Source organism: Desmodus rotundus, chromosome X (genome assembly GCF_022682495.2).
Source record: "Desmodus rotundus isolate HL8 chromosome X, HLdesRot8A.1, whole genome shotgun sequence".
NCBI lineage: Eukaryota > Metazoa > Chordata > Mammalia > Chiroptera > Phyllostomidae > Desmodus > Desmodus rotundus.
In genome coordinates this window covers 19,634,394-19,658,338 of record NC_071400.1, presented here as the reverse complement: position 1 = coordinate 19,658,338, position 23,945 = coordinate 19,634,394, and the positions used below count along the sequence as shown (strand labels likewise).

General features: G+C 37.8%; 1 protein-coding gene across 2 annotated transcripts in view; it reads right to left on the bottom strand.

Annotated features, from left to right (window-relative positions):
- Positions 1-286: 286 nt before the first annotated feature.
- FRMD7 (FERM domain containing 7) overlaps positions 287-23,945 on the bottom strand; it is a 45,214-nt gene continuing 21,555 nt past the window's right edge. The window contains exons 2-12 of one of the 2 annotated variants that reach the window (XM_024567159.4): positions 22,387-22,491; positions 21,548-21,590; positions 19,623-19,701; positions 16,867-16,964; positions 8,412-8,526; positions 8,070-8,217; positions 5,739-5,834; positions 4,164-4,327; positions 2,812-2,880; positions 2,617-2,692; positions 287-1,547 (exon numbers count right to left, since the gene is read on the bottom strand). In XM_024567159.4, coding sequence (XP_024422927.1) covers positions 456-1,547; positions 2,617-2,692; positions 2,812-2,880; positions 4,164-4,327; positions 5,739-5,834; positions 8,070-8,217; positions 8,412-8,526; positions 16,867-16,964; positions 19,623-19,701; positions 21,548-21,590; positions 22,387-22,491 — 2,085 coding nt within the window. In that variant the 3' untranslated portion in view covers positions 287-455. The remainder of the gene's footprint in view (positions 1,548-2,616; positions 2,693-2,811; positions 2,881-4,163; positions 4,328-5,738; positions 5,835-8,069; positions 8,218-8,411; positions 8,527-16,866; positions 16,965-19,622; positions 19,702-21,547; positions 21,591-22,386; positions 22,492-23,945) is intronic. The other variant, XM_024567160.2, reaches the window with a different exon arrangement.

Genomic DNA, 23,945 nt, shown 5'->3' with positions numbered 1-23,945 from the left:
AATTTTTACTGGAAACCATACAGATAATGAGGACAGAAACCTTTAGTCACGTAGTACTCTTTAAGAACAAAATGACTAACAGTCACAATCTACTAAATCACTAAATGAAATCAAGCCAATTCTATATGCCAACACATACCATTCTTCAGTATTAAGGAGCCTGTCATTTAAAATGTCTCTATGGGGAAATGGGTCATGGAGATGACAAATACCCACCTCACTTCACCACAGTGCTAATGAGAGGACATGTTCCACAGTCCCTTTAGAGGGAGTAGAAGAGGGGAGCTTGATGAACAAGACTGCGATTGGATCTTTCATAAGCTAACTGTATAAACTTAGAAGATTCCCTTAATACCAATGAATAGGAACTAAAAAAAATGGTTTCTGTAGAAGCTTCCTACTTTTTACCTAAGTTGGTAACAGAACTGGTGCAGAAATGGTGACAGTTTACACTTTCAAGCTAAAAAGTAATTACATGGTTTTAACAAAGTCCTGTCTTCAGCAGTTGGTGTATTAAAAGAAACATTTTCATCTTCTTCATCTAGCTGTAGACTACCTGAAGACAAGCGGATTCTGGCCATGGGCGATTTCATTCCTTTACCATACAAAGAGTAATAGTCTGGTTTAATAATCTCTGATTCAGAATCGCTGGATTCACTAGCTACATACCTTTCTGCTGTTCCCTGATCCATTAGAACTGTTGGAAACTTCTGCTCTGGAAACATATAAGTAAATAGGTCAACTTTGCGACTCAGAGCAGGACAAGGTCCTAAAGGTCTAAATTCTGACCCAAAAGGAAAACGGATAGTTTTCATGTCTGTTTGGCTCTGGGACCGTTTAGGGGTTTGCTCTTGAATATTACATGCAAATGCATCTTCTAAATTTGAATCTTCTTCTAGGTCTACATTGATGCTGCTCCTACCACTAGTCCTGGCTATAGCTTCTTGGAGTTCTTGAAAGTCTTGCTGAAAGCTCTTCATTCTGATATTGCTCGGGCTTCTTTTGGTTGGCTTCATTGCAGTGGGATCTGGACAGTTGTCTGGCCTTTCCCTTTCTTCTGCCACGTTTGGAGACCTTCTGGGGACCTGGGGTGATTTGTCCACATAAAAAAAGACTTGGGGAGGCATAATATCAACCTGCTGACCAACACAGGGAACATAGGGCACATCTGTGTAAGTTAGCCTCCTTGCTGGACTCACTCTGCTTATAAGGCCAGAAGATGCGCTCATGTGATTGTCAGCAAACTTATATCTTGTTTGGAAGGAGCTTAGAGGACTTCTTTCCTCAAAATAGTCTCTGGGATCATTGTCAGGATCAGGGTCAGTGTTAAAGACGCAATCAGTATAAATAAAAGGAAAAGAAGAACTGCTATGAGACTGATGTAACGACGTGGGATCTGCCTCTGGTTTGGAACGCTCCAGCTCAGCTGCAAATGTCACCTCCACTGCAGAGTTTCTCCTTCTACTGTCGAGCACAGGCTCAGATGCATGCACTCCATTCACATTTCTGTAGTATCCACTGCCATATGCTAGTCTCAAATCTTCCACCTTGAGAGAAAGGACATGTTGGTGAAAGAAGGAAAAAGCCGTTTGGTTAGGGTGGGATCAGGGATCTAAATTAGCTTTAAGTTTTGCAAAGGTAGTTTTTCACAAAGTTATTTCAAGTCATCATCTATTCCAGGGTTGATAAATATATATATATAGAAAGGGTAATAACTTGTACCATATGAATTAGGATTCATATGCAAAAATACACATGACACTATCTTGTCTCAATGCCATCCCACTTTCAGCCTCCAAGTTTATGTACTTCAGCCACCATTGTTCTTCAAGCAATATGGTTTAGTAGTTATATCAATGAGCCAGGAGTTTTGACTTCACATTCTGGCTCTGCCTTTGACTTGTTGTGTGATCTTAGGCAAGTCTTCTAACCTCAACTCTCCAGCCTCCTGCCTATTTTCTGTAAAATGGTGATGAGGAGAATGACATGACAAGGTCATATTTTAGATCATACATTTCAATGATATATCTTTATGATTCCTTTCAGATAAAAACTGCCTGTATACTTGACTGAAGACATGAGAGTTTATGAGACCTATAATTAATATTTTTAGTGGCGGTGAAAGAAATATTAACATGGTTCATACTATAACTCTCAAATGAAACCACCATCTCACAGTTCCAGGAGAATAACAGTTAGTTCTTATGTTACAGAATTATACAGCAAAAGTAGTTTAAAACCTTAACCCAACACCTTATAGCTTTCTGTAAGACTTAAGATTTTTATAGATTAAAAGAAGCAGAGCCTTTACTTTTAAAAAAGACAAAGTCATAGAAATTCATTTGGCTCTACATTTTGCAAGATGTTAGCATTACAGATTACAATTTAAAGATGCGCCAGATCCTTCCAGTCTATAAGGTACACATCAATGGTAGTGGGCAAAATGGTCTTCTATTAGCTGGAAAAACTGAGCTAACAGACCTTCCCAGGAGGCTAACCTACTCGAACATAGTAACCTTTTACACACTGGGATATTCTGATAGAATCAATTCTTGGAAGCTTTTGAAATGATGCATTACACTTATCTATAGAAAAAGGCACTTTCAGAAAGCTTACTTGTTTTGAGACATCAGAGAGGAGGTCTGGTGAGGACCTGCACTGTCGTTCATGATACTGAGATGGATAATGTTTCCTGAAATTACCAAATGAAGAATGAATTGAAATGGTCTTCATGTGAATACAGAATACATATAAATCTCTGAATTCAACTTAAAATCAACATGAGAGAGAGCACAAAACAAAACCATGTACCTTTCAAATGGCAAGCTCTTCAACCTCCCTTTTTTTCCATATTCCAAAAGTTGCCTTTGGGTTCTTCCACTATTAGAAGAAGACAAATATTTTATTAATTCTAGTTTTAAGCCAGTAGGCGACTAAAACTCAAAAGCCTCATATACTGTGGAAATCAGGAGTCTGGATGGATGACATATGTCATGAATCTTTCACCATCATGTTAATAATACCCACTTAACCAGCCATCAGGTGTAGTACAACCTCAACTACTCAGAACCCAGAATTTTTTTTTAAAGCCTCTGAATTCGGCTATGTAACAGTTAAAAATTCTGGCTTTGGAAACTACTATACTTTTCTTTATAGGCAGTTTCCCTATTTCCAAATTTACGCAGGATTTCTAATGAAGCTATTTAACTGGTTTCCTAATCCTTCACAGAAGAAAAACAGCAAGTGAACAGTAGAAGAGGGTTGCTCTAGTCAGACAGACTAGCAAAAGAGCCAGTTGACTTCTGGGAGAAACACAAGAGCCAAAAAAAGAAATCACCAGGACAACAAAACCCCACAAGTCTGAGTCATTTATCACTGAGGTACAGAGTCTGACATGTCTTCCCCACCCTGAGGCCATCACTGTACTATAGCTACATGCAAAGGATAGGAAGTTATATTTACAATTATTTAGGCCATTAAAGTGGCAAAATATGACCAGTATCATCTGTTTAAGAAGGTGAGGAACTACACATTACATTTTGCAAAGATTCCATCAAAAATATGTATGTTTTAAAAATCTCAGTTCTTACTAGAGCAGACTTCCACTATTTGAGAAATCCCATATGGGAAGCATTTGATTAGAATACTTTCATCGTAGCAAGGAGTTTTGAAAGTTTCTTCCAAAGAATTCCTAAGTTGGTGTCTTCAAGTAAAAACAAGATCTTATTTAGACCTCACTTCCATTCTACTGCGATATTACTCAAACTTTTTAATGCCTTAGCCCCTCTCATGGTTTTTCACACTATCTTTTGCCCAACCACCACTGAAAGGTGTTGTTGAGCTTTCTTTTCCACGGCTGGCATATAAGTTGCATATAAGCAAAACGATAGTTTCATTGAATATGTTTTCTCAAATTGCATATGTCTCCTCATCCTTGCAGAGATTCTTATCTAACCCCTTAAAGTAGGGTGTTCCCTTCCTACTGCCTCCCATTTAGAAAATACTGACTTAATGTATCACACAAAGAATGATCAGTACAGAGTATCATTTTTAAGTGATTGAGATGAATTAATTATTGCTTCTAGAATTCAAGCTCTTCCTACTGCCTTCCATGTTATTGAAAAGTTGTGCATGTAGTTTACCTATGTGCAATATTAAATTACCTGTAGCGGAAACTGGAACCCTTGCTGCAGAGTAGCGTTTTGGGCTTTGATTTGGGCTCTTCAGAGAGCCTGAAGAAAGCATGGTATTCCACACAAGTCTTCCAGAAAGCCTTGCAGGCATCTCGGCTGGCCATGGTGAACTCCAAGGTGTCCTTGCACAACACCTGTATAAACCAATTTCCATCAAGCAAAACAGCCTTCAGGAATATAAAGACCTTCAAATCCCAACACCTTCCAAACTATTGGTCCAGGTGCCAATGCAACTTCTGGTTTTCCACTTGGCTCTCTATAGGCTACACACGTACTGGAACCAAATCATTAGCAACATTTCAAGGAACAATGAGGGCCACTGCTCAAAACAGAGCCTTGTCTAAGAAGCAAATCTTACCTTGCACACACCCCTCACCTCAAACACTTTCTTATCCCCATTTCTCTGCCAGGAACATTTTTATGGAGTTGTAAATTAGGTTAAAATGAACATAAAAGGGCAACCTTTCAAGGTAACAAGAAGTTATAAATGAAAAACAGGAAACGGGAGGAGGGAGATTTCTTTATGGACAACAGGCTTTATAGGATGATTACATATGCATGAATCTTTTTAACATACCTGCTAGAAACACTTATTCCTCTACACATTGCCTTGTTCTATGATGCCTTGTATTGTTCATTTAGCATATTCTAATCTGCTCTGGGGGCACTTAGCTTTCCAGACCTAAAAGTGAAGTTTTTCCTATTCCCTCGACCCATTATCTACCCCCATTTTCCCATGTAGGTGTGAAGCCATATTTTCAGCAGCCCCACCAACCCATTTTGATGATGCTCCCAATCTCTTATTCCTTTCCATATTCCTATATAAAGCCCTGAGACTCTCCATGAGCTTCGCACTAGGTACAATTTCCTGATGTGTCTATATAAGGCTAAGATCCAGAGAATAAAGCACAAACTACTGGATCTTCTGTAAGTCATGATGTAAGTTGATACCATCTTCCACTTACTTTATAGTCATAAAAGAACATCCTTTATAGCACCTTTGTCTTGTCCTGTACAATGAAGCCTTGACCAATAATTGCTTCTTTTGCTTAATATGCACGTACCCCTCACATCTTTAATATACACCTACCACTCACATAGCTTTCATAAATTGCAGAAGTTCAATTATTTGGCATATAGTAGGTGTTCGATTATTTTTGCTTAAGGAAAGAAGATGCAAATACTTTACGAAATAGAGCAGACACGAGAATATGAATATGTCTATAGTCTTAGATCTGGTCACTTCTATTTGACTCATCAGATCCCTGAAAAATAGTTTCTAAGAAAACTTATCTTTCATCCCAGCCACCCCATTTTCCTATTACCTTATTCATTCTGAATTGCCAATAGGATTTCTTTGTGTTCTGCATTTAGTAAAAATATGACTAAATAAAGCTCTGGTTTATTTATATAGAGGCAGAAGAGGGAGTACATCACCTCTCATTGCCAGCTAGCTTTCATCACTCACATTAAAATCATTTGCAGCAACAACCAAGAAATCTCAAGCAAACAGAAAATAACAGAATTTATTAGAAAGCTACTTACCAAAATATTGGCATGAAGTTTGATGAGAAAATGCTTCCTCTTAAAACTCAACTTGCGGATTTTAGCCCAGTTGAAAGTATTAATCTTTGTATTTCCCTATAATGAAAACATTGCCGATTTCAGGATGAAAGTCAGCGCAAGCTGGTTTGTAAGACAACGCAAACCTGTTAGAAAATGTACTTCATGAACAAGACTACCCTTGCTCTATCTCTTGCACAGGCTGAGCCTTCATACTTGGTAGAAGCTATGAAGCCAATGAAGCCTTCATTGGTAGAAGTCAATGAAGGCATTACAGGTGGGACACATGCTCCTTTCACATGTATTACTTAACATCCTGTACTTACAGCACAAAGCATATCATGCTTGCTTATATTGGGATGGCTAAAAAGTCTGTATGGTTTGTTCCATAAAATAAAGGGCACATTTTTCATCTTCACCAATAACTTTACTGATTTGGATATTTTGAGTATGTCAGCTATCTCCCCTGTGGTATAACAGTGACTGTTCTCAATTAATGTTTTGATTTGATCACTATCAACTTCAATTAGTCTACTGGACCATGAAGCATCATCCAGCAAGAAATCTCCAGCAAGAAATTTCGTAAACCACTTTTGACACATTCGATCAATCACAGCTCCTTCTGCATACACTGCACAAATCTTTTTTGTGTTTCAGTTGCATTTTTACCTTTCTTGAGATAATAAAGCATAATATGCCAAAAATGTTGCATATTTTCTTCCATCTTCAATATTGAAATGGCTACAAAAATTCACCAATTTTGATACACTTTTTAAATGCATATTGATATGACAGCTGTCACCGTACAATTTAACAAAATTGTTTCAAGTGAAGTTAAAGACAACTAAGCTCTACTAGAGCCATATTATGGAAAAAAACAAATGAACTTTTTGGCCAACCCAATAATTACTTGTTTCATTATCTGTTTTCTCCCTGTTAGAATGCAAGTTCCACAAGGTCAGGATAATTCCTATTTACCTCTGTAGCTTTAGTACATGGCCCAGAGTGTATGTACAATAAATATATTGACAGAAGGACAGATAAATGGATTGCTGCCCAACTCTGTAAATACTCTCAAGTCCATTAAGTTATACAGTTAAAACATATGAACTTTGTGGGATGAAAATTTTATATCATTAAAGGTGGCATTTTTAAAAGAAAGAATAATACAATGAAGAACACATGAAAGGTACTCAATAAGAAGTATTCTTTGACTGGATTTGGGTAGAACAAAATAGACTAGTTATATTGTCCCCAACTGTCCATAGAAATATTCACATTGAAAGAGATCACAACTAATATCATGGCTTTGCTCGCCTACCCTCCCCATCTACTCCCATACAGTAAGAGATACCAAAGATCAGAGTTAGAGTGGAATGGGTTAAACTTTCTTCCTGTGTGAACAGGTATCCCAGTGATCCACTGGTCTTTTGCCCATTAGTGTGACTCTCATGCTCTACAGTTCATAACCAAATAAAGGAGAAGGCAAAGATTATTTTAGCTGAGTCTATACTTCACCTGCTTTGTGACTTACTTCAGTGCTTTCATTTGGTCCTTCAGGTCAGTGGGTCTGAGGTTACCCCTTCCTCTCTCATATGTGACTCATTCCCAAACCTGCCTAGGTATCTGCTTTTCATTTCAAAGTTTAAGCAAGTATTCTTGACCCTTAACATAGATCTAAATTCATTGAATGTTCACAGATGTGAGCAGACCTAATAGACTGAAAAAAAATACTGAAAAAATAGCTTCTGCCCAAGTTCCCTGCAGTGAGGTTTAATGACAAAAAAAAAAAAAGCAAGCCCTGAGTTGGTTTCTAACCTGGAAAACAAAGTCAGATAATCATGGGTAAAGATGAGCCAGTAAACAGCAACAATTGCTGGCAGGACTGGGCATCCATTCCCTATTGGCTGACACTGGGTGCCTCCAGTGAAACCAGTAAATGGATGAGAACAGCACATTTTGGACCTTTTGAGTTGTTTCTGATGGATTTGTTACAGCCTAAGCTTTTAGGATGCCAAAATCCATATTCTTATTTAGAGTCTACGAGTTCCAAAGAGCCTCTTGACTTTCTCTCTGTACCACGCTTGTCTGAACTAATGTGTGTGCTCCTCAGAATCAAAACATTTAGCTACAGACTGCAAATGGAAGCAAATCACATTGAGGGGATAAGACGGACTTGAAACACTTCTAAGTATCACCTCTCTTTCTGGCTTGTGGTAAGACTGAGGAGCTGGGTCACCTTGGGAACAAACACTCAAGTTTGAACCAAGATAACATCCAAAACTGAAGGACTTTAAAGGAAAGAGTTATTACCCGTAACACCAGTACTCCCATGTGAGTAACAGCCAGGTGGATTTGCATCCCTTCACCATCACTGGCGGGGTGAGGCCTGATGCCATACATATCCAGCTTCCTTGCTATGTCCAGTAGCAGAATGTCAGATTCAGCTGGGCTCCTGCCACTGCAAGAGGAAAAAATTTATGAGCCTAATAAATGCAAAATGAATGACAACTTCACCCTGAGAGCTTCATGAGGAATTCAGTGTTTTCTTGGGCCTGAAGCTTCTCTGACTGAAGGGTTTGCTTTTAAAAGTCTGTCTCCAACTGCAGTGTTCCCTGCTGGAAGAACCAGGCAGGTGACAGTTAAAGTACTTACATGTGGTTCTGGTGAAAGTGTATGATCTTGCTCTCTAAACAGTCTTGGTTCGGTAAGTACCGGGTTTGTGTCAAATGTTTCTTATCTGTTTCTTCATGGAAGTCTCCCAGTTCTGCTGCATAGTAGAAAAGTGACATTTTTTACATTACCATTAAGGAGTTAAGCAATGGAGCACCTGGTAGACTCTCGGACCTCCCCCAAACAGCCATTTCTTTGCAGTCAATGCACCCAAAGCCTCTCCCCTCATGCCTTATATCTATTTATGTTTTAGGATATGTGGTGGATCTAACTGGTTCTTTTTCCAATCAGAAGCAGTGAATTGCTACAAAGTCCCTGCATAATAACTCACAGATAAAATGTGGGTCTTCTTTTAAAAAATTTTTATTTTATTTATTTTTTAGAGAGCAGAGAAGAGAGGGAGAGAAACATCAAGGTGTGGTTACCTCTAACACATCCCCAACTGGGGACCCAGCCCACAACCCAGGCATGTGCCCTAACTGGGAATCGAACTAGTGACCCTTTGATTTGCAGGATGGCACTCAAAACACTGAGCCACACCAGCCATAAAGTTCACAGATTATTTTGATTTTTCCTTCTCCTGCATTCTGTTTATGGTCTCTTCTACATCTGTTCAGTCCTTGTTGTAGGTTGAATTGTTTCTCCCCCTGTCAAATTAATATGTTGATGTTCTAAACCCTAGCACCTCAGAATGTGACTGTATTTGGAGATAGGGCCTATAAAGGAGTGATTAAGTTAAAATGAGGCAGAAAGGCATCCCCTAATCCAATCTGACTTGTGTCCTTATAAAAAAAGGAAATTTAGATACACAGAGAGACACCAGGAATGCAGGCACACAAAGTAAAGAGCAGGTAAGGATGACATCATGAGAGATGACAAAGAGAGAGGCCTCAGAGGAAACCAAAACTTCAGTCTCAGAATTCTAGTCTCCAGACTGTGAGAAACTAATTTCTGTCATTTAAGCAATCTAGTCTGTAGTATTTTGTTATTGCACCCCCCACAAAGTAATTCAGCCCCTTAATATATGCAAGCCAGTCACAGCTATCTGTAATCCCCAGTAGATAAATCATTCTGGCTTTTTAAAAACACATGGATCATTAATTTTTAATTTTTTTTCCTGAAATTTAAATTTTTTATTATTGTTCTGTTAAAGGTGTCCCAATTTTCCCCCTTTGCCCTCCTCCACCCAGTCCACCTCCTGCTCCCACAGTCAGTCCCACACTGTTGTCCATGTCCATGTGTCACTCATACATGTTCTTTGACTTGTCCCTTCCCCTTCTTTCCACCATTATTCCCCTACCCCATTCCCCCGGTCACTGTCAGACTGTTTCATGTTTCCATGCCTCTGGTTCTATTGTGCTCATTACTTAGTTTTTGTTCATTAGGTTCCTCTCACGGGTGAGATCATATGCTATTTGTCTTTCATCCATTGGCTTATTCACTTGCAGTTAATCCCTGATCATAATCTACTCTTTTCCAGATATGTCCAGTTTATTGTTAGAAACTTTTATTATAGCACTGTCTACAAAGGCAGTTGAGGTAAATAGGACTATTTGCCCCCACAGTAAATGGCTTCAAACTATCAGATTGATATGAATCACTTTCTGATTATTGACTTCCCCTGAAGAGGTAGGTCTCTACTTGGTTCTAAATTGTAGCTTCTAATCTACCATAAAATGGAAACTCAAAACTATTTTTCCAATTAAAATTCACATTGTAACATTTTAAAAATGGGTGAACAGATATCCAAACCTGTTAGTAGTTTATGAATTGTAAGAGCAAATAGACTTTCCGTAGAACATCGTGTTGCTCTCCTATTGGGTAAAATACATGTATGGAAATGGGGGCACCCATATTGAGCGCTAGAAACGTATTTTGTTTTCTATTGTGTTTTTATTTTATTTTATTTTACTTTATTTTATTTTTTTGTGATGGAGAAGAGAACACTCTAGAGGTTTTGTTGGAAAAAAGACTGAGACAATTGTAACTGAATAAAAATAAATAAATAAAGTCAAAAAAGAAAGAAAAGAAAATCAAGTAAATGAAATGGGTTCAAGACCTAACTAAGCTAAAAAGAAATTGTTACTAATCAACCATCATAGTAGGCTCCCATTTTTTCTATTGTGTTTTTAAAATGCTCACCTGGGGATATGTTTATTGATTTTTGAGAGGAAGGGAGAGAGAGAGAGGAACATCAATCGGTTGCCTCCCATACATGCCCTTACTGGAGATCAAACCTGCAACATAAATATACTTCCTGACCAGGGATCGAACTTGCAACCTTTTGGTGTATGGGACAATGCTCCAGCCAATGAGCCACACACCCAGGGCTCTATTGTGTTTTAGACAGAAGACACACTCATTCTTAGACAGGTGTGGCATATATGTATGTATATTTTTAAAAAATCACATTATAATGAAAATCTTTATATAGCAAGCTTTCTTAAAGATCAAATTAATGGATTTTATTTACTGCCAAAATTGATAAATGTACATATTTCTTTAAAACTCACTGAGGCACATATGATTTAAGTGATTAATTCTATCAAGTATTCAAAGAATGTATAAATATCAATTTTCACAAACTCTTCCAGAAAATAAAGAAATGAATACTTAGCAACTGATTCTATGATGCCAGTATTACTCTGATACCACAACCAGACAAAGGCATCACAAGAAAAAAAGCTACATATGGATAAATATCCATTACGATACAGAGGCAAAAATCCTAAACAAAACACTAATAAATTGAGTCCAGCAACATGTAAAAAATATTATACACTATGATAAAGTTAAATTTATTCCAAGATTGCAAGATCAGTTCAATATGTGAAAATTAATTAATGTAACATACAATATTAATAGAATAAAGAACAAAATGTAAGTTATCATCTCAATAATTGCAGAAAAGGCATTGGGCAAAACCCAACACCAATTCATGATAAAAGTGTTCAACAAACAAGTAATAGAAGGAAACTTCTTCAACCTGAAATAAATAAACTATTAAAATATACAGCTAACTGACAGTAACCAGAGGGAGGGTGGGAGGAGATAACGGGGCGGGGGGGGGGGGAAGGGGAAGGGTCATCAAGGAACAAGTATAAAGGACACATGGACAAAGCCAAAGAGGGTTAGGATCGAAGATGGGAGGTGGGGGTAGGTGACGTGGGGGGAGTGGTGGGCAGGGAATGGAGACAACTGTACGTGAACAGCAATAAAAATAGAGAGAAAAAAATAAATATAAAAAATAAAATAAAATAAAATAAATCGACAGCTAAGAATATAATTACACCAAGTGATGAGAAACTGAATGCTCTCCCTTAAGACCAGGAAGAAGACAAGGATGTCTGCTCTTGTCACTTCTATCTAACATTGTACTGGTGGTTCTAGTCAGTGCAATCAGGCAACAGGAAGAAATATTTTTAAATTGCACTAAAAAGAAGGAGACAAAACTGTCTTTACTTGTAGTCCACATGGTCCTGAGTGTAGAAAATCCTAAGGAGTCCACACAAAAAATCTACTAGAACTAATGTATGAGTTCAGCAAGGTAGTGAGATAGAAGATCAATATACAAAATGTTATAGTATTTGCATATACTACCAACCAAGCAATCCAAAAATGAAACTAAGGGAAAAAATTCATTTACAATAGCATATATAAAGAATAAAATACTTGGGAAAAATTTTACAAAATATGTGTAACACATACATTGAAAAGTACAAAACATTGCCAAGATAAATTTCTAAAAGACCTATATAAATTGAGAGACATTTCTAGTTCATAGTTTCAAAGACTCAACATGGGTAAAGATTATATTTCTGCTAAAATTGATGTACAAATTTAATGCAATCCCCATCAATATTTTGTAGAAATTGAAAAATGATCTTAAAATTTATGTGAAAGTATATAGGATACAAAATAACAAATCAATCTCGAAAAAGAAGAGCAAAGCTGTTTGAAGTACACTTCCCCATCTCAAAGCTTCATACAAAGCTACAGTAAATAAGACAGTGTGGTAATGGCATAAGGACATATAGATTAACAAAACATAGCTGAAAATCCATAAATAAGCCCTTACATTTATGGTCAATTAGTTTTTGACAAAGGTTCCAAGACAATTCTATGGGGAAATAATAATAGTCTTTTCAACAAGTGGGGCAAATGGACAGCTACATGCAAAAAAAAAAAAAAAAAAAAAAAGAAGTTGGATCCCTATCTCACACAATTTATTATGTAAGCATACAAAAAGAATTTAAAATGGATCACAGATCTAAATCTGAGAGGTAAGCCTATAAATGTTCTAGAAGAAAACTTAGAAAATCTTTGTGACTTTAGGTTAGGCAAAGAGTCCTTAGATATTATACCAAAATCATGATCCACTAAACATATTGAGAAAGTAGAATTCCATCAGAACTAAAAACTGTTGCACTCCAAAAGACAGCATTAAGAAAATGAAAAGTCAAGCCACAGATTGGGGGAAAATAGCAAATTACATATCTCACAAAGGATTTTAATCAAAATATATAAAAATCTCTTAAAATTCAATGAGAAGGCAACTCTTTTTAAAATGGCAAAATATTTGAATAAGTATTTTACCAAAGAAAACATAGGAATTGTTAATAAGCAGTTATAAAGGTGTTCAACATTATTAGTCAATATAAATGCTAATTATAACTATAATAAGATACCTCTTCATATCCACTAGAATGGCCATAATAAAAAAGATAGACAACACCAAGTGTTGGTGTAGATGTGGAGTAATTAGAAATCACATATATTTCTTACTCCATTGTCATAACTTGAAGAGCATTTTGGCTGTTTTTTAAAATGTTAAATAAATATAAGTTACTGTATGATGAAGCAATCAACTATACTCCCAGGAACCTATCTATTCAAGAGAAATAAAAACATGTGTCCATGTAAATATTAAAAACATTATTCATATTATTTAAACTGGAAATAATCCAAATGTCCAGCACCAGGTAAATTGAGAAACAGAATATGATATATCCATAAAATAGAATACTACTCAGCAATAGAAAGAACTAACTACTGTGATTCATGCTAGAATGTGCATGAATTTCAAAAACATGCAGGGTGAAAAAATGGTCAGATGAAAAGGACCACACATTTTATCACTCCCATTATATGAAATGTCCAGAGAAGACAAATCTATGAAAATAAAAAGTAAGTCAGTGGTTGCAGAGGTTGAGCATGAGAAGAGGGAGTCACTGCAAATGGGCATAACAGGTCTCTTTTGACGTGATGGAAATGTTCTACAACTGGATTGTGCTAATGGTTGCACAACTCTGTAAATTTACTAAAAACTGTTGAGTTGTAGACCCTATATTGACCCTAAAGAATTTTCTCTCTATGTAAGACTATGACAATCTAGGAAGAGACCTATGACATACAAATGAATAAATACCATCAGTAACAGAAGGTAACAAATGTTGTGAGCACCTTTGGTGTTATCACACTGGCCCAAACTATCATTGTCCCGCTCTCTCCTGCAATAGCCTCTTATCGGGTCTCCCCACTTCCACTATTCCTTCATAAGGTCTATTTTCATTCCCTTTTTATTGAATAAATTTGACATGCAATACTGTACAAATTTAAGATATACAGGGTGTTATTTTGATATATTTATATATTATAATATGATTGGCATTGTAGAATATTAGCACATTACATAATCATAGTAAAGTTTATTTTCTCTATTATACTGTGCATTAGATCTTTATGGCTTATTTACTACTTGTTTCAAGTTCCTATTTTCACATAGTAGTGAAGATGATCTTGTTAAAACCTAATTCAGAACATTTCATTCTTCTGGTTTAAATGCTTCATTGGATTCCCATCTCAAAATAATGTTCTAGGTCTTTAATGTGCTTTGAAGGTCCTCTATAATTACTCTTTCCCTCTCTCACTCAGTTCTAGGTAGCCACAAAGACTGCTTAAAGTTTCTTGAACATTCCAGTATGGTCCCACCTCAGGCCTATGTGCTAGATGTTTTCTCTGACTGGAACTTCCTTCCACCGGGTTTCTACATGGTTTGCTCTATCACTTCCTTCAAGTCTTTGTTCAGCTGTCACCTTCACAGTGAATCCTACCTTGACGACTTTACTTTAAAATTCATTACCCACTCCCAGAATCCTCCATCTCCTTTTCATACTTTATTTTCTCCAACACATTTATCACCTTCTAACATACATGATATATGAGTATTTCCTTATTTTGGTTATTGCCTGATTTTTTTCCTCTGCCAAAATGTGAGCTCCATGAGGGCAAGAATTTTTGTCTGCTTAGTTCACTATTATGTTCCCAGTGCCTGTAATTGTACCTGGTATGTAGTAGGTACTCAATAAATTTTTATTGAATAAATGACAAAGAACAGTTATTAAAGGCATTCATAAAAATGAGGCTTCGTTTGAAATGTACAAGTTGTGTTCGGGAGAGAGAGTCTGGCTAGAACCAGAGGGGTGTGTAAGGGAATCTTAAGCAGATGAAAGGTCAGAATGTGGGGTTCTTGAATGCTTAGAGCACAGGTGGCAAACACAAGGCCAGCAGGCCAAATCTGGCCCTCCACCTTGTTTTATCCAGCCCAGCACCTTGTTTCTAATGGGTGGCAGCACCGAGCTCCTGCTTAACTGTTAAGGAGTAGTTACATTTATACAGTCCTAAAATTACATTCAGCCCTTTGAAGGCAACCACGAGGCTGATGTGGCCCCCGGAGAAAATGAGTTTGACATCCCTGGCTTAGAGCATAAATACTGGGATGAAAGAATTGCTCATAAATGAATGAGCAATGTGGTTGTGTTCTGCACACTGCCTTAGCATCCAGTGAAATAGTCTGACGTGGATGGATTGTGAAGAGCTGACTCCTTGAAACTTTAGCCTTTTTTTTTTCTTTTGGAAAGAGCATCTATTGACAAAATATTCTCTAGAAAAGCTGAAGTGTTCTGTGCTATGATTGAAATGGCCACCAGGGAATGCCCAAATCTATAATGCTAAACTATTAAGAATAAAATTGGGCTCCCCCATCAGAGGCTGTCAGGGAGCCTCAATCCTCTGACTGCTGCCTTAATAGGCAGCTAATGGAGAAGGATAAGTCTTCCAACATTTTCTCCATTTGCCTTACCCCATGACCCCCACCAAGCCAAACACAATACCGGACATATCTTAGTGTCCTTAGCATTCCAGAAACCTATGCTTGAGCTTTACTTGAGCTGCATCCTCTGTATATATGATTTCTTGATCCACTACCATTTTTTCATGCTGTTTTCTCTGCTCGTTACTACCTATCCAACTCTGCATACTTTTAAGGCCCTGCACCAAAGCTAACTCCTCTATAAGCCTTCCACGATTACTATTGTTCTCACTGCCCACTGTCTTCCTGAGATCCTGGGGCTGTCATCACCTGTCCCAGTCAGGAGTCATCGACTGGTAAAACACTGATTCAGAAACTGCCCCATCCATGAACTTCATTCTGGAGTTCCCAGTGAAAACAGAAATTTTCCTATTCTGGACTGTCAGGAATGTAAGGGATAGAGATAAACAAATGAACTTGTGAAACAAAAAATAAATTTATGATCCTGCAGGACTAGTAAGGAACAGCCTATTCTTGGAAGACCTTTCTAAAAGAGAAAGCACAGCCAGTCCTAGAAGAAGAGATACTATCTCCAGCTGCCTCAACCCTGTCTTTAAGGGTACAGGAGCAGCCTGGTCTGCTCACCTACACCCACTCCCAAGCAGGCCCCCACTGTTTCCTAGGCTCCTTCTCCCTGTTTTCATTATTCATCCTAGTCCAACTACTTAGCTGCTAGTGTATGGGAAACTCTAATACATGCCTGGGGCCTTTTTCCATTTTAACCTCTCTTTACCTGGTATACTCTGTGCTTCATTGTCTGGAATCATGATACAGAGAAACATGGAACTCACATCAAATGTGACACTGTGCCACAGAAAGCACATATCAGAAATGTATCCTGGGGCAAGTAGAGAGAATGGGGGCCTGCCTGGCAAAGTCCATGTCCAGATTAGTCCAAACCAGTTCCTGAACAGCAAGCCCCAGACAGTGGGAGGGGAAAGTTAGACCCACATAGAAGAAAATCAGCATTTACTTTAAATCTACATAAATGCAACTGCTTTGTGACAAAATAGTCTTGTCACTATTTTTAAAAACTAGGAATCTTAGGCACAGACAATGAGGGGACTTTACTCAAGCCTTCAACAGTTAGAATGCAGTAGAGACAGGATTTGAATCCACATTCCCATGACTACAATGGCAATCTCTTTCTATTGGAGCATTCTGCTTCTATATATCTTACCTAGGCTTTCTCTCCTAATATAATGATGGACATGCTGAGGGTGCTCAGCTCCTTTACTTGTTTCTCTGCCTGGTTGATAGTCCCCAAAGCCAACATTCACTACTTACATTGTAAGATGTGAGATACCATCAGTGCTGTACAGTTGTCACTGCATGGAAGCCTTCCTAGAGCCAAATCCTTCTTTATTTGAAGAGTAAAAAGATACCTGGAAAGAAGTTGAGAAAAATCTCTTGAGAAAGAAACAGGAACAAAAAAGAAGCATGTCCCTTCTCCCAGATCCAAAATGTTTCAAGAAAGAAATGGTACCCCAGTCAGTGAGATGCTTTTATGGGGTAGTGAGTAATACATAGGCTTTGCTTCAGCCTCAAACCAGCACTAGACCACAACTCAGCTGACCCAGCACTTTGGCAGGCCTTACAGCCATTAGGAATCACCCTGGCCAAATCCTCCCGCCAACTTAAAGGAGTTGGCCAATCAGACTCTGGTGGTTTCTGCCACGTAGTAAAGCCACATACCCAGCCAGAGAAAAAGGGAAATTCAGCAAAAATCAGCCTTCTCAAGAGGCCAGTACTGCTTTGTTTACAAAACGCAATCAAGGACTCATTATCAGAACAACTTAGGAGGTTGCCAGGGTAGGAACAATCATTCCATTTCACAATTATGGGAAGACAGAGGATAGGTGATTTGGGCAAGGTTGTATCACCCAAAAATAGTGAAACTGTGAGTAGAACTCAGGTCTGCCACTGAATTTAGGCCTTCTCCTATCCAAAAAAAAAATATGTTTCAGAAATTAAGGTGTTGAGACCATGCTTCTGCCAATTCTCCTGGATCGCCTTTTCCGTGTCACCACAGCCTAGCCCAGCACTTTGCACAGAGCATGTATGGAATTACTATGTACCAAATGGAATGAAGTCAAACTGTCTTATTCCTACCAACAGCTTATCAGAGGCATAAAGTGCTGGTTAGTATCCAAAACTTTCCAAAACACATGACATTTGTCTCATACACTTAAGCCATTATCAAAGGAGAAACTTTGAAAAGATGTGTATAATTAAGATTCTATCACTGAATGCTTTCTTCCATGGTCCAAAATTGCTTCCAATATTTTATTTTATACATTAAAATATGTGTTGATTATCTGCAGTGTGCATTTCTATTTATTTAAATAGAGCTCTATCTAGACTTTTATTTAAAACCAATTAAGCCGTGAAGGCAATGTGGAGAATCAAAATTAATTTTCAATGATAGATAAAAATCTAGATTAGAAAAAAAACAGGGAAATTAGCAGGTAATTATTCAATTTACAAAAGCATTCATCATTATAATCTTTCCAACTGTGAGCTTCCCTAATTAGTTAGAGATGATTCAATTAGAGAAGTTATATTTGCACACCAGCCTCAGATACTCACGTATTGGACCCAGACAAGGCATCCTTATCAAATCAACTATAGTTAAATATGCTTAGATGGACCAATGAGGGAAAAATAAAGGAATTCTAACCATTCTAACCCTGTTTTCAAATATAAACGTTAATACAATCATCAGCCTCAATCACTACAGAGAAAGTGAATTGTATTTTGCTCCTCACAAGAAAAAAGGGAAACTTCTTGTCATTTGGCACATTCATTGTTCTTAAGAAGGCAGGTGTCAGCTACAAACACCAAATCCTTATTCTGAACAGCTGATGAATCATTTATCATCATATTGATTTTCTCATTCTTTGTTTTTGGAGGGGGGAGAAAGTTTATCTCCTTCAAAATTGGTCATAATTTGAGACTTAACTAAAATGCGTTAGCAAATTGATAAAATACCAAGATACCAAGTTATCTGGGAAAGTGGCCTACAACTTACAAAGGTGGAGAGAATTGAGAGAGAGACTTATTTGTGAAAAGTGATTTCTGCAAAGACACCTTAGAAAAGAAATATCCCTGTAGAAAAGGTGTGAAAGAGGTAGGATAAACCACATTGGGAGGAAGATTTCAGGGAGAATAACTGCCAACATCCTGTGATTTTGCATAAGTTATTCTACCTCCCAGGACCTATTTTCCTCATCTGTAAACAAAGAGGGCTGGACTAGATTATCTCTTTTATCACTTCTACATGTAAGAGTCTAATGTCTGAAAACCAAAGTAAGGTTTTGGGGAATCTTATCTTTAAAGTGTATTATTTTAAGAAGTAGGTTTACATTGTAGTTTTAAAGGGCACTATTAATAAGTATAAAAACACTATTTAAAATGTTATATATTTTTTACTTTTTAACTTTTGAAAGTTTTAAAAGTATAAAATATTTTACTTTTATGAAGTTCAATAATTTATCATCATAAATTATTATCAAGTTATTAATAGTTTATAATTATTAAATAATTCTAATAAAAGTATCAATAATTCATAGTATACATTATAAATAATTTATTAAGATTTATGCTTTTTTAGTTTTTAAATTTTTATAAGTATATGTCATAATCACATTCTACCTGTGGGATACACATACACACAGACTATTTTCAATATCCATGAAAATTAGTTGGCATTACACTTGTGCTGTCAAGCTGCCCTCTGGTTGAAACACATATGCAATGAAGGCAAGCACTCTGTTGCAGCAGTTAGTGTCATAACACCCAAGTGGGCACCCATGCTGGCTACCACTTCTAGAACATCCTCCCTCCTTCTCCCTGAAGTCCCTGCCCTTTGGAAGATTAACACTTTGAGTACCGGCCAGGCCCTCCTTCTCTCCAGGTCATCATTTCCCAGAGTGACTCAGAGTCAAGCCTTCCAAAGAAGACTAGAAGCCCATTCTCTGATAAATGGAGAATAATGATTCTTAAGTAATATCATGCAGCAGACACTCAGGTAAGTACTATACCTTGTAAGTTCTTCTCTCAGATGTCCAGGGTCCACTGGGAAAAATTTCACCATAAATTTGAAAACAACCTCCTTAGGATCTTAAAACACAATAACTCCATAAGTTTTATTTACATGTCCATCACAACAGTTACAGGTATTTAAACACACATTCTCTCATTTTCTCTTCCTTCCTCTCCCCATCACTCCCTCCTAGACTTTTAAATTTAAATTTTAACATTTCTCAGATGCTGTTATTTCTACATTGTGTCTCTATGTGGATAGCAGTTAGGAAAGTTCTCCTGGCCCTCTTCCTACCCTCTTTCCGTTTGAGTTTCTTTTTGTAAAGATGTGCCTCTTTGGAGCCTACTGTGCTCTCTCTTAAGAAGTATCCTATTTTGAAAAATGTTACACTTGCTAGGTTTACATTGTTTACATTAGGCTTCTGCAGTCCTGGGTGAGAGAAGAGCCCTGCTTTAGAGGTAGAGGAGTATTACTGGCTGAAGGATCTCATGGAGGGGATCTGTAAGAAGTATGTACTGATGCCTCTATGTATCTTAAAATGTACATTAAAACACATCTACTTACCTTAATTCTTACTTGCATTTAAAAATAAGAAACACTTTACATCTAAAGTGAACACATACATGCAGAATTTAGCATCATTCAGCAAATGTTTTTGAGTGCCTATTACATGCCAAGCATTGTGCTGGGTAAGTATTGGGAATAAAATTACAACTAAGCACTAATATTCTGGTATAATAGATGCCACAAAGTGTTATAAGCACTGAGTACTGGGGAAGCACAAGAGGGGAAAAAAGAGTTTGGAGAAATTCAAGGAAATCTTCCTACAGGAGTTGAAATCTGAGTAAGGCTGCCAGATTTATAAAATAAAATACAGGAGTCCCAGTTAAATATGAATTTCAGATAAATGATTGCATGGGACATACTTATACAAGAAAATTATTCTTTGTTTATCAGAAATTCCAGTTTAGTTTGGCATCCACCATTTTACCTGAGAAGCCTACAGCTCAGATTAGTTTAGTCAAAGTCAGGAGAGGTAGGAATACGAAGTGGTCAGTGGCAGAGTTAAGGCTAAAAAGGCTGGCAGAGTCCACGGTTTTGTGGGTGTGCTAATGAGTTGGTACTTTATTCTAAGGGCAATATGGATTCATGGAAACATTTTAAGCAGAACATTTTCAATAGTTCCCTTTGGAAGTAGTGTGTATGATGGGTTAGGGGAAATCAGTTCAGAAGCTGTTGGAATAATGTAACATGATTTTATGGTGGAAGAGAGACATAACTGTGGAAAGCACCAAAACATAAAGAGCAGGTAGGGGAAGATACACTATAAGAGAATGTTTTGCAAAGTGTTGAATGAAATCCACCAGCATAAGAAACATCAGTGGAATTTGTTGAAAATGCAGGTTGCTGGCCTTCAACCCAGGAATGAGGCCCAGTAATCTGTGTTTTAACAAGAGCCCCAAATGATCCTAATACACACTAACGTTTGAGAACCACCAAACTAGATTGTGAAATACAGGGTGGGGGGAAATATTTCATACTTAGTAGGCACTCAAATATGAACTGACATGAATGAACAAGCAGAAGATGAATGACATCACAGATTGACATTAAAGATTCTCAAAAGTTTGCAGTGATAGAACCTGAAATATACTCCCAGAGCCCATCCACAGTGCTATGATTACCAGGGTTCTTCAAATTCACTCAAAGATCCAGCAGCATAATTTTCTTCATCTCCGGGAAAGTTAAAATGAATTTTTTTAATTGTTAAATCCATTAGATGTATGAAGGACTAAAACAATACATCAAAGCCTCTTTCTCTCCTTATATTAATATGATAAATAGTGTGCCATTGCTGAAATATTGAAATATTTTCAAGTTTTAACTGGGAATTATCTTCCTTAAAAGATTTTCAATACTTACTTTTTACTTGTTTTGTAATGGGCTTCAGAAGTTCCAACCAGACCTGTAATAAAATTAATGAAAGAATTGGTAAAACATGTCATTAAGTGCAACTTTTTTTGGTACCAGATAAAAGTAAACATGAAATAAACAAATACCAAGACTATTTAAACTCTAAAGATAGTTAGTTAGAAACAGCAATGTCTAAGAACTGACATGCCTCCTCCATGCTCAATCTTCCCCCTTGTATTTTTCTCCGTGACACTGAACATTGTTGATCTATCTGTTTGTTGTTGACATTTGAATCAATACTCCCCTGCCGGTAGGATGACAGAGGTGTCATATACAAGGCTCATTAGTTGCTATGAAAACTATAATGAAGGCATTTGGCTCTGCGTTTGAATCTTACATCCCCCAAATGCCAGCTTAATAGGTGCAATGAGCCTTTCTGGGAAGGTGCCAGGTAACAGGCAGGACACAGCAGGAAGAACATCAGGAATATTAGGACTCCAGAGAGGGTAAAGTCACCCGAATACTCATCAGTGAGGTTAAGTGTCAGTTCTGGAGGTCGAGGTTCAGCCTCTGGAAAGTCAAAATAGATAAAGCATAGTTAGCTGTTTACAAAGTGACAAAAGAGGAGCATAAGGTAGAAGAGTTTGTGTTTGGCGAACTGAGGTGACTAAATAGAAAAGTAGGGAGAAGGGAAAATAATTATTAAATCCAGTCATTTTGCAAGGGTTTAAATGGTTTTTTTTTTCTTTCTATTTTTCAATCAGGAGTTTGAGCCCTACATACCTAGCTGCAAACTGTATTTAGAAGCAATTTTAGATACAAGGAACCCTATAATGAAACCAACTTACATTATTTCCAGAATGGCTACAGAATTCTAATCCAAAATATTCCTTTTCAGCAAGATTTAGATGGCTGCAACTTAGGTTAAACAGCGCCTTCCCGGATGACTTTTGCTAAAGAAAACAAAAAGATACAGCACAATTTGCATTCCCAACCTGATATTGTTATTGCAGTGTGAATAAATGGTAGAAGTGACAAGACTCTCTTCAAACACTATTTCATTTAAGCACTATTTAGAAGTGCTGCATCTCCCCAAATAATGTTGAGTTTTGGAGATAGAAATATGCACCTATCCATAAATTGTTTTAGGGGTACCCCTTAAAAAGCCACAGACTAATGACACTCTTGGAAAACAGACCCTTGAACTTAACTATGGCTAGATTTGCAAATCTACCCTTTCAATCATTCTTTAATGAATTCATCCCACGGGCAATTTGAATGATTTCCCCCAAATTGACAGATAGTTTAATCAAGATGCAAATCTGACCTGCTTAAAATCCTTCAGTGGCTCCCCTTGGGATAAAGTCTATACTCCTTAACACCAGAAGCTGGGCTTTCTCTCCCCCATGCAGCCCAACCTGCCCCTCTGGCCTCGTCTCTTGCCCCTCCCCCTTCCCCACACTTTGCTGAATAATTGCAGCCTGCTCCCGTTACCCACGCATGTCAAGTAGTTTCATGCCTCCATGCCTCTGCTCATGTGATTCCATCTGCACAGACTGCCCTGCCCACCTTTCGTTTGGCTTACTCCTATTCAGCTCAAATGTCATCTCCCTGGGACAGCCTTCTGTGATCCCAATTAGCAGCAAGTTGAGCCAAAGGCAACCTCGTGTGCCGTTAAATACTCTTGCTTACCTCCAACGTGCCATTTATTACACACAATGTCTATTAGGCTGAATTCCTTCACAGCAGGAACCTTGCTTTATCTTTGTCGTTACTCGCCATGTCTAACTGAACCTGGCACATAGTGGGAGCTCTTGAATGTTTGTTGATCCAACATGAAATTTACCAAATTACTCATATAAGCTCTTTGAGTAGATTTCCTTTTGCAGCTTTCCCCTTCTTCACATAAAGCCACACATTTTTTTCTTCATAAAGCCGACACACATTGTGAGCACGAACAGTCCCTTTTTCATGGGTCCTTGAGAACTGGAACTGTGAAGAACTCTGAAAATCTCTTAGAGCTGAGTATGGCTGGGACTGATCTTGAGCAGCCACCACTGCTGAAACCCAGAATTGATGTTTGCATGGAGGACTGTGATGGGAAAATTGGGCACTGGCTATTAGGCACAAAGATATGCTGCTGAAAACCCCTAGTTAGAGCCAAGTCACAGGGTGCTACAGTGTTGCAAAGGAAGCCGGGTACAGGGAAAGGAAGTTGGAAACCACCAACCCATAGAATTAACGGCAACCTTGTGAGGTCACAGAGTACAGCCACCCTCCTCTCCACCCCCTGCCTGCTCCCTCAAGACACTACCACACTGAACCAAGCCCACATCTGGGATTTAATAGCTTCCAGGAAAGCAGCTACCACGCCCCTTTCCCCCAGCGACCAGAAATATTCCCCTCT